This window comes from Pan paniscus, chromosome 7 (assembly GCF_029289425.2).
Source record: "Pan paniscus chromosome 7, NHGRI_mPanPan1-v2.0_pri, whole genome shotgun sequence".
NCBI lineage: Eukaryota > Metazoa > Chordata > Mammalia > Primates > Hominidae > Pan > Pan paniscus.
Window position 1 is genome coordinate 54,155,055 of NC_073256.2, and position 16,578 is coordinate 54,171,632.

Here is a 16,578-nt window from a genome sequence, read left to right on the forward strand (position 1 = left end):
TCCCAAAATTCAAACAAAAACACAAGCTGCAGCCCCCACCTTCCTCACCGGTGACCACTCCTGCCTGGTGGGGTCCTGAGATCTATGATCCAGCAATTTTAAGTTCATACCATTGGTTATGCATATTTATGATATATTATGCATCTTTCTTCCCTGATCCCTTAGATAGTTATGTGAATATTTTTAGTTATATTATAAAAAGTATTTAGGTTTAAAACTTTTAAGTGTTTTTATTGCCCATTGCCAGGTTTTTAAAACCGACAACTTCCAAATACTGAAATTATTGCATTGAGTTGTTTTTCATTGGTTAGTTTATTTTACAAGGTAATGTTTTCAGGAAGAGTATGTGGCTGCTTACAATCTCATGGTCCTATCATGTCTGACACTACATTGTTCTTAGGTTACTCATGAATACTAACTTGTTTGCAAATAAAAAATTAGCACCTATGCTTTTTACAAAAAAAAAGCAAAAAATAAAAAAGAATTTGATTAAGTATACTCTGATACATAAAAAATATAGGAAATAAATTCCATATTCTTGTTCCATTATTCTTTTTGCTTGTTTTCTGCAAAAATACTTGTAAATTTACTTTTGCATTTTATTAATATTGTTAAAATTAGCAGTTTCAACTAAGATCTATCTAGGGTTGTTTCTTTTTAAAGCTAGTTTGCCTCATATCCAGTGAGTCATTTTGCAAACTCAAGTCCTTTTTTAGCTTAGAGAACTATTATTATTATTATTAAATTGATTTTTGTTTCTTTTTTTCAGCTTGTTGTGTCCTTTTAAAATTCCTATTATATGTAATGTATTCCTCTTTCTCCACTTTGTCATTCATTTCATCCTCCCTCTGACAATCTCATTGTCACTTTATCACTTTCCCCTTACCTCATTTACTCACCAGGTATTTATTAAGAACCTGCCCTGTATCAGATATTACAATAGGCACTGGGAATAGAGGAGTGAAAGACTAGGACATAGAACCTGCTTTCATAGAACAGATGATAGAACAAGGAAAACAGATGTAGAACAAGTCACCATAAGCACACTAGTAGAGGACATTTCTTACTCTGTTACCAACACAGCAATCTTCGATGTCTATACCAACTGGTCTATCTATAAATTGAGCAGAAGGGTATGGAGCTCCTTTGCCAAGCCCAGGCTCCCTGCAATGTTCCTGCGGTTTCCCCTTTGCCTACTTAATCTTCCAATTTCATTATATTAATATTTTCTGTTAAACCAATTGGTGTACTTGCTGTTTTTCTGATGCATCCTGACTGATGCTGCCTGTCTTGTGGTTCAGTTTTCTGCAATATTCAATATGCTATTTACTGTCTCCATATTTATTTATATATTTCTAAATCAGCAGTTAGTTTCTTTCCTCATAGTGGCGGTTTCTTGATCTCAGATGTTATCCTATTTATAACTCTCTACTCTAGATTCTCAGTTGCTATTTCCTTTTGACTTTAAAGAACTAAAATTAGAAATTATCTAAAAATATGCCTCTTGCTTCATGTCTTTTTAGAGGAAGAAATCTATTTTCGGTTCTATGGTTTGTTTCCTTCTCTTGTAGTATAATTCTTGTTATATGGCTAAGGATGTTTTCCCTACTATTAGAAATTGGATCAGTTCCTGTCCGTTTCTTTCAAGGCTTGGAGCTCATATAGGTGATTAAAGTGTTCAGATTGCCTATTCAGAAACAAATTAGACTGGGTGCCCTATGGTGAGAATCATAGCTATACCTCTGTGTCTAAAGAGTTTATTTCCATCATGTCTACTATATTTAGTAGCTAACTTGAATTTGTTGGTAAGTTTACCCTCCTTAGGATTCAAAAGTTTGCCCTCCTTAGTAGTCAGTGTCCTGGCACCAGTATCAGGTACAAGCCAGAACTAGGACTCCATGATACTTGTGTTTCTCACTTGGTATAATGATGTCTGATCATTACAGCTCCCTAACAGGTCGGCGGCCTGTTACCACTGTTGGATCCAGATATATATAGTGCCCTAGTTGTTCCCTGTCCCCCAGTCATTGCCTTTAATCTTTGTTCTTTTTATGTACACCTTTGGGAGGGAAATGTGTGTCTTGCTAGGACTCTTCCAGTCATTTCAAATGTCATTTGGAAAGAGCAGCAGGTTGGATTGGCCTTTTCTTCTACCCAATCTTGCCTATGTGAGATCTATTAGAAGTTCCTTGAAGTTTCTAGTTTATGGGTAATACCCTTTCCTAGGTCCCACTGTCAATAGTTTATATATATACACACACACACACACACACACACACACACACACACACACACAAATATGTAAATTATACAAACGTTTATAAATAGATATGTATGTATTTACTTACCTATTTTGCTGAGAGGCTGGAATGGGGAGAAAAAAAATGACATTTCTCCAGTTGTCTTTTCACCTGATAACTTAGTTAATGTAGTGGTGTGTAGATAGCCATAAACTAAGTATTTTTTTTACATTTTCTATTTCTGTTGATCAAAGAAAGGACACAAAAGTAGAATGTAAATAGAAATTTGCACCATATGTTTTCTATACTTTATCTGGCTGAATACAGATTAATTGGTGTCAAAATTGGGATGACCATTTAGCAGCACTGAACAAAACTTCCTTCAGAAAACAAAGCAATGAAGGAAAAGGAAAAAAAAAATAACAAACAAACCAAACAAAAGCCGGACACAGTGGCTCATGCCTGTAATCCAAGCATTTCGGGAGGCCAAGGCAGGAGGATCGCAGGAGGAGTTGGAGACCAGACTGGGCAACAAAGCAAGAAGTGACAATCTGCCCATTTCTACAGAAAATTTTTAAAAAATTAGCCATGTGTGATGTCACACACCTGTAGCCCTAGCTACTTGGGAAGCTGAGGTGGGAGGATAGCTTGAGCCTGGAGAGGTCAAGGTTACAGTGAGCTATGTTCACACCATTGCATTCCAGCCTGGGCGATGGAGCAAGGCCTTATCTCCAAAACAAAACAAACAAACAAAAAAAAACACAGCTCCTTCATCAGCAAACTGACATCTCATATGTTAAAGTCACTCTCGCTCTATGATAGACTAATTTTGATATAGTTCTGATAAATAACCAAGTCATATGGAGGAAGGATTTGTGACCCAAAGATCCCTTGTGAGACAGCAGAGGAGAATTGTGTGGGAAACGTGAGAATTTTCTTTCTGGGTTTATTCACAGAACCTTCACAGTTTTGTTGTCAGGTATGTGACCTTCATCATACTTGGAGTCAGAAGTCCTGAATCAAACGGGCTGTGGCAATTTACGGTTCCCGGATAGAGGGAAGCTGGCTTTAAAACTCAGGGGACAGCAGAGAAATGAGAGAATGGATCTTGTCACCCACCTGCAGTTCAAGTTGTTTTAAGATCTTTGCCTTATATATACTCATGAAGACCTCCGAATATGTAGCACTGCTACTAACAAAAGACATTGGTTGCCTCTGGGAGGGAAAGCATTAAGAGTAAAATTTGGAGGAAAGTGAATACATGGCTTGCCGTGCTTGTTATTCATTGAGTGTTTTTGACTTGCTAAAGGCAAGTTTAATGTATTTATACAATTTATAAAGATGTAACTGATTCTGGAGCTCTCCTCTTTACAGAGAACATATTTCATGTTATTGTAAGCACTGAAGAAAATTAAATCAATAAATTCACAGCCTGTAATTTGAGATACTCAATTTGAAGAAAAATGCATTGTCAGGGAGGGAGGGCAAAATCTTTTACATTGAGGAAGACTTGTAAACAACCTGTCTTTGCCCTACTATCCTGTGCTTTCAAGTGGCAGCAAGAATTACCCTCGTGCTGCAAGATTATCAAAGAGTTGTCATGACACCTCGAGAGAAGTAAAGGCCAACTCCCCACTTTTTTTTAATGAAGCGTGTGCTCAAGTGGAAAGCAATGCAAATGAAACTCTTCTGCACTGTCCATCTATGTCCTTTTCCCTGAGAAGGCTTTGCTGGTTAACACTCAGCCTGGGTGTCAGGAAGCTTAGTGCATTGTTCCCCATCACTGGCATCGATGCTCTCTGTGACCACTGGCAAGCGAATTAACCTCTGCAAGTGTCATCCTTCCATGTGTGAAAGGTTAATAGTACAGCTTGTTTGCAAAGTGCCTGGAGCCTTCCATGAAGGGCACTACCCAAATACCCAGCATTGCTGTTTGACTGGAGGGCGTTGTGTTTTGTAATTATATGTTTGGTTGGATAGGTTATAGATTTTGTTGTGGTTGAATGTTGCCCCTTCTCCCTGGTTACAAATAAAAACACTAATAGGTAATCTCACTCTATTAGCATCTTCTAGATCCCCCTAGAGGGTTAAGGGAATGGCAGAGGTTACAGATTAATAATGCACTCTTTAGTTAATAGAAAAAAATCATGTGCATCTCAACTGCATAATAGCTGTGGATGGCAATTTATTAGTCCAAGTGTTTCATCAGATGCTCAGCAGATAATGCTGGCAAAGACTCATGAAACAATGGGGTGTTCTGTGGTTTTTTTTCCTACTCTCCTAGTTATTTATTTCATCCTTCACATCAATATAGGACATCAGAAACTGTTTTGTCCAGGTTATTTCACATGCATTTATGAATATTTGGAAAAACGATTCTCTTATTCTAGAATTCCTGGAACAAGTGACTTATTTTTGTGTGTGTGTGTCTAGGTTGTGATATTAAGCTCACTTTTTTTGTACTTGGACCAAATTTGAATAACACTAGACTTGAAGCAAAGTGTCACCTATCTCATGCTTCTTTGCAGATTTACGGAAAAACTTTGAACAAGACCCACAAGGAAGGGAGGTTCCCATTGAAGGCATGATTGTACTGCACTGCCGCCCACCAGAGGGAGTCCCTGCTGCTGAGGTAAGACAGGATCCTGGGACCAGTCACCGGGAGGAACCAGGCCTGTTCCCAAGAGGGAGGGCGGAGTCCTGTGTGGCTGGAAGGGAAGTAAAGGAGCCCATGTCTGGGATTCTTGTTGCCTGGGCTCAGTTGCTAAAGATGGTGAAGAAATTGTCTAGGAAATAAGCTAGAAAGGAACTTGTCTCCCATCTACTTCTGTGTTTGCACAAGGCCCTTGGTAGGCAGCCTGGGTAGGATTTGACCTGTCTTCTTGGTTCTGGGGACCTTGAATCATGCAGTTGTCATTCTTTCTGTCCTCAGTCAAGATCTTCTGATATGCATATTGGCTTATGGAGCAAATCTGAGCTGTAACAGGCAAACACACATGAAAAAGCCCATAGGAAAGGTCAGAAGACCCAGTCCCAGTGTCACTGGTGTTTGTTCGTCCTTCACTTTTTTGTGGAACAAGCATTCATTTATTGAGTGTTTGTTATGTTTTCTGCACTGTGCAGGCATTAGGGATATAAAAAATGATGAAGCCACAGGCCTCTGATCTGTTATCCTTCCTTCACAGCGAGGTGTCTAGAATCCAGAGTCACAATGTTTTTTGCTTCTTGAATGTTTTCTAGAACTTCTACCTTACTATTCGAATATAATTGTCCCTGGTAATGCACTCTGGTCATAGGAAAGTCTTTCTAAATCTTTTATTCACAATGAAAAGATGACCTCTGATAGACTAGTAATATAGCTATTATTGGAGGAAAAATACTAAGAAGTATAAGGCATGCTTAATATAACGAAAAGTTTATAAATTTAGGCCCGTGAAGCCCGAAAATTTGAGAGAGGTCTCAGTTAATTTAGAAAGTTTATTTTGCCAAGGTTGAGGATGCATGCCCATGACACAGCCTCGGGAGGTCCTGACGACATGTGCCCAATGTGGTCAGAGCAGTTTGGTTTTATACATTTTAGGGAGACATGAGACATCAATCAACATATGTAAGACAAACATTTGTTCAGGTCCGGGAAAAGCTGGACAATTGGAAGCAAAGGTGGGATAACTCCCCTGGAAGCAGGGAGGGGGCTTCCAGGTCACAGGTAGATAAGGGACAAATGGTTATATTCTTTTGAGTTTCTGATTAGCCTCTCCAAAGGATGCAGTCAGATATGCATTTATCTCAGTGAGCAGAGGGGTGACTTTGAATTGAATGGGAGGCAGGTTGGCCCTAAGCGGTTCCCAGCTTGACTTTTCCCTTTAGATTAGTGATTTGGGGGCCCCAAGGTTTATTTTCCTTTCACAGGCCTGAGTTCAGCAGCACATGGTCCAGGTTTGACTCTTCTATGGGAAGCTGGGAAACAGTGTTTAGAGCTATTGTTTATTCATGGAGAAGCAGATATACAAAGAAAAAGAAAAAACCAGGAGCCTTTGCTTCATATTTTAGTAAAATTGGGATTTTGTAATTGGCAGGACAAAAAAGGAGATAAAATAAAGGGGAATGAAAAAACACACATACTTGCATATTTAGAAAGCATGCTGGGTGGACACTATTCAAAGCTCAAATGGCTCACAGAAATGAAGTAAACGGACTTGAAAATTAAAGTGAACACTCCATGCATGATGTAAAATTATTAGAAAGGAAAATGCTTATTTAAAAATTTTTTATTGAATGTCAAACAAAAAAGATATTGATCTCCTTTTGCTGCCCTATTGTTTCCTACAAACAGCATGCCCTCCTTTCCTGAACAGGGCGTTAAGTGTCAGGCAAGGGACTGTATCCCTCTCATTTAGGACATCGCATGTGTTCCTAGGAGCCTAACAGAGGTATCAGCAGTTCTCTACATTCAGCGCCCATCTTTCAAAAATCCCAGTTTACAAATGTTTTATGCATAAAAATGTCTAGTCTCTGTAGTGCCAGCTGTGTGAGTGTCCCCTGGTACACCCATGTTTCCTTCTGGTTCTGTGCTGGGTCACTACCATTGACTTTGGCAGCAGCAGAGAGGGGTGCTAATGTTTTGATTAGCCATCAGCCTATAGGAACTTAGCATACTCTAGATCTCTATTAATCTACTTTTTTTTCAGATGGAAGATAACTTAGATATTTACTGGCATAACCTTTGCATTTTAGAAGCAGGAAAACTGATGCTTGTAATAGTGACCAACCAAAGGTCTTGCAGCCATTTAAGGGCTCTGTTCAAAATCCTGCAAAGCTACTCCAAAGCAGTCCAGGTAAAAGTCTATGTTCTTATAGTGCTTTACAAGATTCAACATAATCTGGCCTGGTGTGACCTTATATATTTTATTTGACTGTGCACTTGACTGCGCTACAGTCACCCTGGCCCCTTCAATCTCTCTCAGATGCACCAGCCGTGCTTCTACCTCAGGGCCTTTGCATGTGCTGGCCTCTCTGCTGGAGGGCTCTTCCCCAGTTGTCACACTGCTTTGTCCCATCTTTCTTAAGGGCTTACTCAGATATCACTTGCTCAGTAAGGCCTGCTCTGTACACTCTGCAAATGTTGCAAATATTTGCTTCCCCCACTCCACCTTTTCCCTGCTTTATCCCAGCAATTTATCCTACTAGGTATATACTTTCTTTTTACCTGTTATCACAAGCATACTGTATTTACTTTGCTTATTTCTCTCTACCCCACTGAAACTTAAATTCAGTGAGGGAAATTTGTGCTTACTCTTCTTCATTGCTGTATCCTCAGAACATGAAGCAGTGCTGCTCAAGGCTATTTTCAGAAAGGTGAAAGATTTTTCACAAGTGTTGGCAAGGATGTGGAGAAAAGGAAACCACTGCACACTGTTGGTGGGAATGGAAATTGGTATAGCCATTATGGAAAACAGTATGGACATTCCTCAGAATGTTAAAAGTAGAGCTACCACTTGATCCAGCCATTCTACTACTAGGTATATATACAAAGCAAATGAAATCAATATGTAGAAGAGATACCTGCACCCCCATGTTCATTGCAGCACTGTTCACAATAGCTCCATGGGTAAGATAGGGCATCAACCTAACTGTCCATCAATGGACAAATGAATTTTAAAAATGTGTTGTGCACACACAATGGAATACTACTCAGCCTTTAAGAAGGAAATGTCATTTGTGACAACATGGGTGAACCAAGCAGGCAGTATGTCAAGTGCAATAAGCCAGGTACAGTAAGAAAAATACCACAGGATCTCACCTCTATGCAGAACCTAAAAAAGCTGAAGTTGGCCAGGTGCAATGGCTCATGCCTGTAATCCCAGCACTTTGGGAGGCCAAGGCGGGTGGATCGCCTGAGGTCAGGAGTTTGAGACCAGCCTGCCTAACATGATGAAATCCCATTTCTACTAAAAACACAAAAATTAGCCCGGTGTGGTGGCACGCATCTGTAGTCCCAGCTACTTGGGAGGCTGAGGCAGGAGAATTGTTTGAACCCGGGAGGTGGAGGTTGCAGTGAGCCAGGATCATGCCATTGCACTCCAGCCTAGGTGAGTGAGCAAGACTCTGTCTCAAAAAAAAAAAAAAAAAAAAAAAAGCTGAAGTCACAGAACTAGAGTAGAATGGCGGTCACCACATGTTGCGGAGATGGGGAGAGGTTGAGGAGACATTGGTCAAAGGGTACAATATTTTGGTTAGAGAGGAATATGTTTATTGGTCTGTGGTACAATATGGTGACTATAGTTAATAACAATGTATTGTATTCTTTAAAAATGCTAAGAGTAGATTTTAAGTGTTTGCATCCCAAAAAGAACAATAAGTTTGTGATGTAATACATACATTATTTAGCCTTATTTAGCCATTTGACGGTACACACATATTTCAAAACATGTTATACATGAAAAATATATACAATTTGTTAGCTTAAAAAATAAATTTAAAAAACATGCTTCTCACATCCAGGTGTTCAATAAATACTTATTGAATATGAAGGGAAATTAGTCTGCTAATTATATTGATGAATATTTAAGGATATCCCAGGGTTAGCCCTACACAAAATGTAAAATACATTAGACAACATTTTGGCTTTGTTTTGTTTTGTCTTTCTCTCATGATTGGGTACTAACAGGTGAGGAAAACATTCCTACCTGCTTTTTTTCCATATATGCAAATATAAATTTATTAACTCAATCACTAGTCCTACAACTAAAGAAATAAAAATATATTTTCTTTTTTTATTATTATTATTATTATACTTTAAGTTTTAGGGTACATGTGCACAACGTACAGGTTAGTTACATATGTATACATGCGCCATGTTGGTGTGCTGCACCCATTAACTCGTCATTTAGCATTAGGTATATCTCCTAATGCTATCCCTCCCCCCTCCCCCAACCCCACAACAGTCCCTGGTGTGTGATGTTCCCCTTCCTGTGTCCATGTGTTCTCATTGTTCAATTCCCACCTATGAGTGAGAACATGAGGTGTTTGGTTTTTTGTCCTTGGGATAGTTTGCTGAGAATGATGGTTTCCAGCTTCATCCATGTCCCTACAAAGGACATGAACTCATCATTTTTTATGGCTGCATAGTATTCCATGGTGTATATGAGCCACATTTTCTTAATCCAGTCTATCATTGTTGGACATTTGGGTTGGTTCCAAGTCTTTGCTATTGTGAATAGTGCTGCAATAAACATACGTACACATGTGTCTTTATAGCAGAATGATTTATAATCCTTTGGGTATATACCCAGTAATGGGATGGCTGGTTCACATGGTATTTCTAGTTCTAGATCCCTGAGGAATCGCCACACTGACTTCCACGGTGGTTGAATTAGTTTACAGTCTCACCAACAGTGTAAAACTGTTCCTATTTCTCCACATCCTCTCCAGCACCTGTTGTTTCCTGACTTTTTAATGATTGCCATTCTAACTGGCGTGAGATTCTAATTGTGGTTTTGATTTGCATTTCTCTGATGGCCAGTGATGATGAGCATTTTTTCATGTGTCTTTTGGCTGCATAAATGTCTTCTTTTGAGAAGTGTCTGTTCATATCCTTCACCCACTTTTTGATGGGGTTGTTTGTTTTTTTCTTGTAAATTTGTTTGAGTTCATTGTAGATTCTGGATATTAGCCCTTTGTCAGATGAGTAGGTTGCAAAAATTGTCTCCCATTCTGTAGGTTGCCTGTTCACTCTGATGGTGGTTTCTTTTGCTGTGCAGAAGCTCTTTAGTTTAATTAGATCCCATTTGTCAATTTTGGTTTGTGTTGCCATTGCTTTTGGTGTTTTAGACATGAAGACCTTGCCCATGCCTATGTCCTGAATGTCATTGCCTAGGTTTTCTTCTAGGGTTTTTATGGTTTTAGGTCTAACATTTAAGTCTTTAATCCATCTTGAATTAATTTTTGTATAAGGTGTAAGGAAGGGATCCAGTTTCAGCTTTCTACATATGGCTAGCCAGTTTTCCCAGCACCATTTATTAAATAGGGAATCCTATCCCTATTGCTTGTTTTTGTCAGGTTTGTCAAAGATCAGATAGTTGTAGATATGCGGCATTATTTCTGAGGGCTCTGTTCTGTTCCATTGGTCTATATCTCTGTTTTGGTACCAGTACCATGCTGTTTTGGTTACTGTAGCCTTGTAGTATAGTTTAAAGTCAGGTAGCATGATGCCTCCAACTTTGTTCTTTTGGCTTAGGATTGACTTGGCAATGTGGGCTCTTTTTTGGTTCCATATGAACTTTAAAGTAGTTTTTTCCAATTCTGTGAAGAAAGTCATTCCAATTCTGTGAAGAAAGGCAGTGAATCTATAAATTACCTTGGGCAGTATGTCCATTTTCACGATATTGATTCTTCTACCCATGAGCATGGAATGTTCTTCCATTTGTTTGTATCCTCTTTTATTTCATTGAGCAGTGGTTTGTAGTTCTCCATGAAGAGGTCCTTCACATCCCTTGTAAGTTGGATTCCTAGGTATTTTATTCTCTTTGAAGCAGTTGTGAATGGGAGTTCACTCATGATTTGGCTCTCTGTTTGTCTGTTATTGGTGTATAAGAATGCTTGTGATTTTTGCGCATTGATTTTGTATCCTGAGACTTTGCTGGAGTTGCTTATCAGCTTAAGGAGATTTTGGGCTGAGACGATGGGATTTTCTAAATATACAGTCATGTCATCTGCAAACAGGGACAATTTGACTTCCTCTTTTCCTAATTGAATGCCCTTTATTTCCTTCTCCTGCCTGATTGCCCTGGCCAGAACTTCCAACACTATGTTGAATAGGAGTGGTGAGAAGGCATCCCTGTCTTGTGCCAGATTTCAAAGGGAATGCTTCCAGTTTTTGTCCATTCAGTGTGATATTGGCTGTGGGTTCCTCATAGATAGTTCTTATTATTTTGAGATACGTCCCATCAATACCTAATTTATTGAGAGTTTTTAGCATGAAGGGTTATTGAATTTTGTCAAAGGCCTTTTCTGCATCTATTGAGATCATCATGTGATTTCTGTCTTTGGTTCTGTTTATATGCTGGATTACGTTTATTGATTTTCGTGTGTTGAACCAGTCTGGCATCCCAGGGATTAAGCCCACTTGATCATGGTGGATGAGCTTTTTGATGTGTTGCTGAGTTTGGTTTGCCCATATTTTATTGAGGATTTTTGCATCAATGTTCATCAAGGATATTGGTCTAAAATTCTCTTTTTTTGTTGTGTCTCTGCCAGGCTTTGGTATCAGGATGATGCTGGCCTCATAAAATGAGTTAGTGAGGATTCCCTCTTTTTTCTATTGATTGGAATAGTTTCAGAAGGAATGGGACCAGCTCCTCCTTGTACCTCTGGTAGAATTCTGCCGTAAATCCATCTGGTCCTGGACTTTTTTTGGTTGGTAAGCTATTAATTATTGCCTCAATTTCAGAGCCTGTTATTGGTCTATTCAGAGATTCAACTTCTTCCTGGTTTAGCCTTGGGAGAGCGTATGTGTCGAGGAATTTATCCATTTCTTCTAGATTTTCTAGTTTATTTGCATAGAGGTGTTTATAGTATTCTCTGATGGCAGTTTGTATTTCTGTGGGATTGGTGGTGATATCCCCTTTGTCATTTTTTATTGCATCTATTTGATTCTTTTTTTTCTTCTTTATTAGTTTTGCTAGCAGTCTATCAATTTTTTTTTAATTGTACTTTAAGTTTTAGGGTACATGTGCACAATGTGCAGGTTAGTTACATATGTATACATGTGACATGCTGGTGCGCTGCACCCACTAACTCATCATCTAGCATTAGGTATATCTCCCAGTGCTATCCCTCCCCCCTCCCCCCACCCCACAACAGTCCCCAGAGTGGGACGTTCCCCTTCCTGTGTCCATTTGTGCTCATTGTTCAATTCCCATCTATCAGTGAGAATATGTGGTGTTTGGTTTTTTCAGAAAACCAGCTGCTGGATTCATTGATTTTTTTGAAGGGTTTTTTGTGTCTCTATTTCCTTCAGTTCTGCTTTGATCTTAGTTATTTCTTGCCTTCTGTTAGCTTTTGAATGTGTTTGCTCTGGCTTCTCTAGTTCTTTTAATTGTGATGTTAGCGTGTCAATTTTAGATCTTTCCTGCTTTCTCTTGTGGGCATTTAGTGCTATAAATTTCCCTCTACACACTGCTTTGAATGTGTCCCCAAGATTCTGATATGTTATGTCTTTGTTCTCAGTTTCAAAGAACATCTTTATTTCTGTCTTCATTTCATTATGTACCCAGTAGTCATTCAGGAGCATGTTGTTCAGTTTCCATGTAGTTGAGCAGTTTTGAGTGAGTTTCTTAATCCTGAGTTCTAGTTTGATTGCACTGTTATCTGAGAGACAGTTTGCTATAATTTCTGTTCTTTTACATTTGCTGAGGAGTGCTTTACTTCCAACTATGTGGTCAATTTTGGAATAGGTGTGGTGTGGTGCTGAAAAGAATGTATATTCTGTTGATTTGGGGTGGAGAGTTCTGTAGATGTCTATTAGGTCCACTTGGTGCGGAGCTGAGTTCAATTCCTGGATATCCTTGTTAACTTTCTGTCTCGTTGATCTGTCTAATGTTGACAGTGGGGTGTTAAAATCTCTCATTATTATTGTGTGGGAGTCTAAGTCTGTTTCTAGGTCACTAAGGACTTGCTTTATGAATCTGGGTGCTCCTGTATTGGGTACATATATATTTAGGATAGTTAGTTCTTCTTGTTGAATTGATCCCTTTACCATTATGTAATGGCCTTCTTTGTCTCTTTTGATCTTTGTTGGTTTAAAGTCTGTTTTATCAGAGACTAGGATTGCCACCCCTGCCTTTTTTTGTTTTCCATTTGCTTGGTAGATCTTCCTCCATCCCTTTATTTTGAGCCTATGTGTGTCTCTGCATGTGAGATGGGTTTCCTGAATACAGCACACTGATGGTTCTTGACTCTTTATCCAAATTGCCAGTCTGTGCCTTTTAATTGGAGCATTTAACCCATTTACATTTAAGGTTAGTATTGTTATGTGTCAATTTGATCCTGTCATTATGATGTTAGCTGGTTATTTTGCATGTCAGTTGATGCAGTTTCTTCGTAGCCTTGATGGTCTTTACAATTTGGCATGTTTTTGCAGTGGCTGGTACCGGTTTTTCCTTTCCATGTTTAGTGCTTCCTTCAGGAGCTCTTTTAGGGCAGGTCTGGTGGTGACAAAATCTCTCAGCATTTGCTTGTCTGTAAAGGATTTTATTTCTCCTTCACTTATGAAGCTTAGTTTGGCTGGATATGAAATTCTGGGTTGAAAATTCTTTTCTTTAAGAATGTGGAATATTGGCCCCCACCCTCTTCTGGCTTGTAGAGTTTCTGCGGAGAGATCAGCTGTTAGTCTGATGGGTTTCCCTTTGTGGGTAACCCGACCTTTCTCTCTGGCTGCCCTTAACATTTTTTCCTTCATTTCAACTTTGGTGAATCTGACAATTGTGTGTCTTGGAGTTGCTCTTCTCGAGGAGTATCTTTGTGGCGTTCTCTGTATTTCCTGAATTTGAATGTTGGCCTGCTTTGCTAGATTGGGGATGTTCTCCTGGATAACATCCTGCAGAGTGTTTTCCAGCTTGGTTCCATTTTCCCTGTCACTTTCAGGTACACCAATTAGACGTAGATTTGGTCTTTTCACATAGTCCCATATTTCTTGGAGGCTTTGTTCATTTCTTTTTATTCTTTTTTCTCTAAACTTCTCTTCATGATCATTTCATTCATTTTGTCTTCCATCACTGATACCTTTTCTTCCAGTTGATCGCATCGGTTACTGAGGTTTGTGCATTCGTCACATAGTTCTCATGCCATGGTTTTCAGCTCCATCAGGTCCTTTAAGGACTTCTCTGCATTGGTTATGCTAGTTTTCCATTTGTCTAATTTTTTTTTCAAAGTTTTTAACTTCTGTACCATTGGTTCAAACTTCCTCCTTTAGCTCAGAGTAGTTTGATCTTCTGAGGCCTTCCTCTCTCAACTTGTTAAAGTCATTCTCCGTCCAGCTTTGTTCCGTTGCTGGTGAGGAGCTGCGTTCCTTTGGAGGAGGAGAGAAGCTCTGCTTTTTAGAGTTTCCAGTTTTTCTGTTCTGTTTTTTCCCCATCTTTGTGGTTTTATCTACCTTTGGTCTTTGATGATGGTGATGTACAGATGGGTTTTTGGTGTGGATGTCCTTTCTGTTTGTTAGTTTTCCTTCTAACAGTCAGGACTCTCAGCTGCAGGTCTGTTGGGGTTTACTGGAGGTCCACTCCAGACTCTGTTTGCCTGGGTATCAGCAGCGGTGGCTGCAGAACAGCGGATGTTGGTGAACCGCAAATGCTGCTGCCTGATCATTCCTCTGGAAGTTTTGTCTCAGAGGAGTACCTGGCCGTATGAGGTGTCAGTCCACCCCTACTGGGGGGTGCCTCTCAGTTAGGCTACTCGGGGGTCAGGGACCCACTTGAGGAGGCAGTCTACCTGTTCTCAGATCTCAAGCTGTGTGCTGGGAGAACCACTACTCTCTTCAAAGCTGTCAGACAGGGACATTTAAGTCTGCAGAGGTTATTGCTGTCTTTTGTTTGTCTGTGCCCTGCCCCCAGAGATGGAGCCTACAGAGGCAGGCAGGCCTCCTTGAGCTGTGGTGGGCTCTACCCATGTATGCAAATATAAATTTATTAACTCAATCACTAGTTCTACAACTAAAGAAATAAAAATATATTTTCACTTCAAGTTTGATTCACTTTTAATAGTAAAGAATACCTCAATACAATATTTAGACATTTGGCTGATTGTTAAACATTAACTAAAATGAAGCTTTTCCTGAGAGAGTGTTGCCACGCTTTTAAATTAATAGACATTAGGTGAAACTATTTTGAATTTATATAAAAGTTGAAGTACTACAGAAAGTTCTCCTGTACCTTCCCCCTCAGTTTCCTTTTTTTTATTTATTTTTTATTTTTTTTTTTGAGACAGAGTCTCACTCTGCCGCCCAGGCTGGAGTGCAACGGTGTGATCTCGGCTCACTGCAACCTCTGCCTCCTGGGTTCAAATGATTCTCCTGGCTCAGCCTCCTCTGTAGCTGGGATTACAGGCACCTACCACCATGCCTTGCTAATTTTTGTATTTTTAGTAGAGATGGCGTTTCACCACGTTGGCCAGGCTCGTCTCTAACTCCTGACCTCGTGATCCACCCAGCTCATCCTCCCAAAGTGCCAGGATTACAGACATGAGCCACCGCACCTGACCCAGTTTCTTTTTTTGTAATTACAACTTACATGAATGTGGTACATCCCATACAATGACCGAACCAATATTGATACATTCTTATTAAGGAGAGTCTGGAGTTTGCATTAAGGTTCACTCTGTGCTGTTGTCTATGGCTTTCTTTAAATTTCATTTCAAGTTCAGGAGTACATGTGCAGGTTTATTATATGGGTAAATTGCATGTCATGAGAGTTTGGTGTACAGATTATTTCATCACTCAGGTGATAAACACAGTACCCCACAGGTAGCTTCTTGATCCTCTTCCTCCTCCCACCCTCTCCCCTCGAGTAGACCCCAATGTCTATCATTCCTTTCTTTGCGTCCATGTGTTCTCAGTGTTTAGCTCCCACTTACCGCCCCCACTGCTTGTTGAAGACACAAATTTAAAAAAGAAAGAACAAAAGAGAGAAGAATAAAGGATGTGCAGTCTGGTAAGATAGCAGCCAAAAGCAAAAATACATTTTGTTTCATAAATGCACACATTGAGTGTGCATACCCAGCCACCCACACTGAAGCATCTTTTGAGAGAATGCAGGGGACTTATGAATTATAAGAACTCTGTGGCTGTTCAGGACTGAGATTGGTAGAGGATTCCTATGAGAGGACAGGCTGGCTTCTAGGAGGTGAGCAGCATGCCCATCTGTTCAGTTATTTAGAGGCTGAACTCTGGTGAATGCTTGGAAGCAGCTCTTTACACATCCCTCCCTGTTTCTTGCCCCAGCGCCCTACACTTGAAGGCAAATGAGCTCTGTAGACTGGCTCAGCCCCTTTCTTCATTTGCTTCTGAGGGTGCTTTTCAGCTGTAACCACAAGGAGGAGAGCAAGATATGAAAAACTTTCAGTGGCAGCGCAGTCCAGTGTCAGTGAAAAAAATATTTGGGAGAGCTGTGGAATGAGGGAACAAAATATAGATGTATCAGAAAGCACGTTTTCTTTTCTGGTATCTACCTTTTCTGACACATTTCCAAATTGTAGTTACTCACTTCCTATATTAGTTTCCCAGGCTGCTGTAATAAATTACCACCACTGAGGAGGCTTGAAACAGCAGAAGTTTATTTTCCAACAG

The 16,578-nt window shown here is 39.8% G+C and overlaps 1 protein-coding gene across 8 annotated transcripts in view; it reads left to right on the forward strand.

Annotated features, from left to right (window-relative positions):
* The window catches only part of UNC5D (unc-5 netrin receptor D), a 557,242-nt gene that overhangs the window by 351,547 nt on the left and 189,117 nt on the right, over nucleotides 1-16,578 (forward strand). For all 8 annotated transcript variants that reach the window (XM_003830743.6, XM_008956162.4, XM_008956161.4 and 5 more), the window contains exon 4: nucleotides 4,769-4,872. In XM_003830743.6, the coding sequence (XP_003830791.3) occupies nucleotides 4,769-4,872 (104 nt within the window). The remainder of the gene's footprint in view (nucleotides 1-4,768; nucleotides 4,873-16,578) is intronic.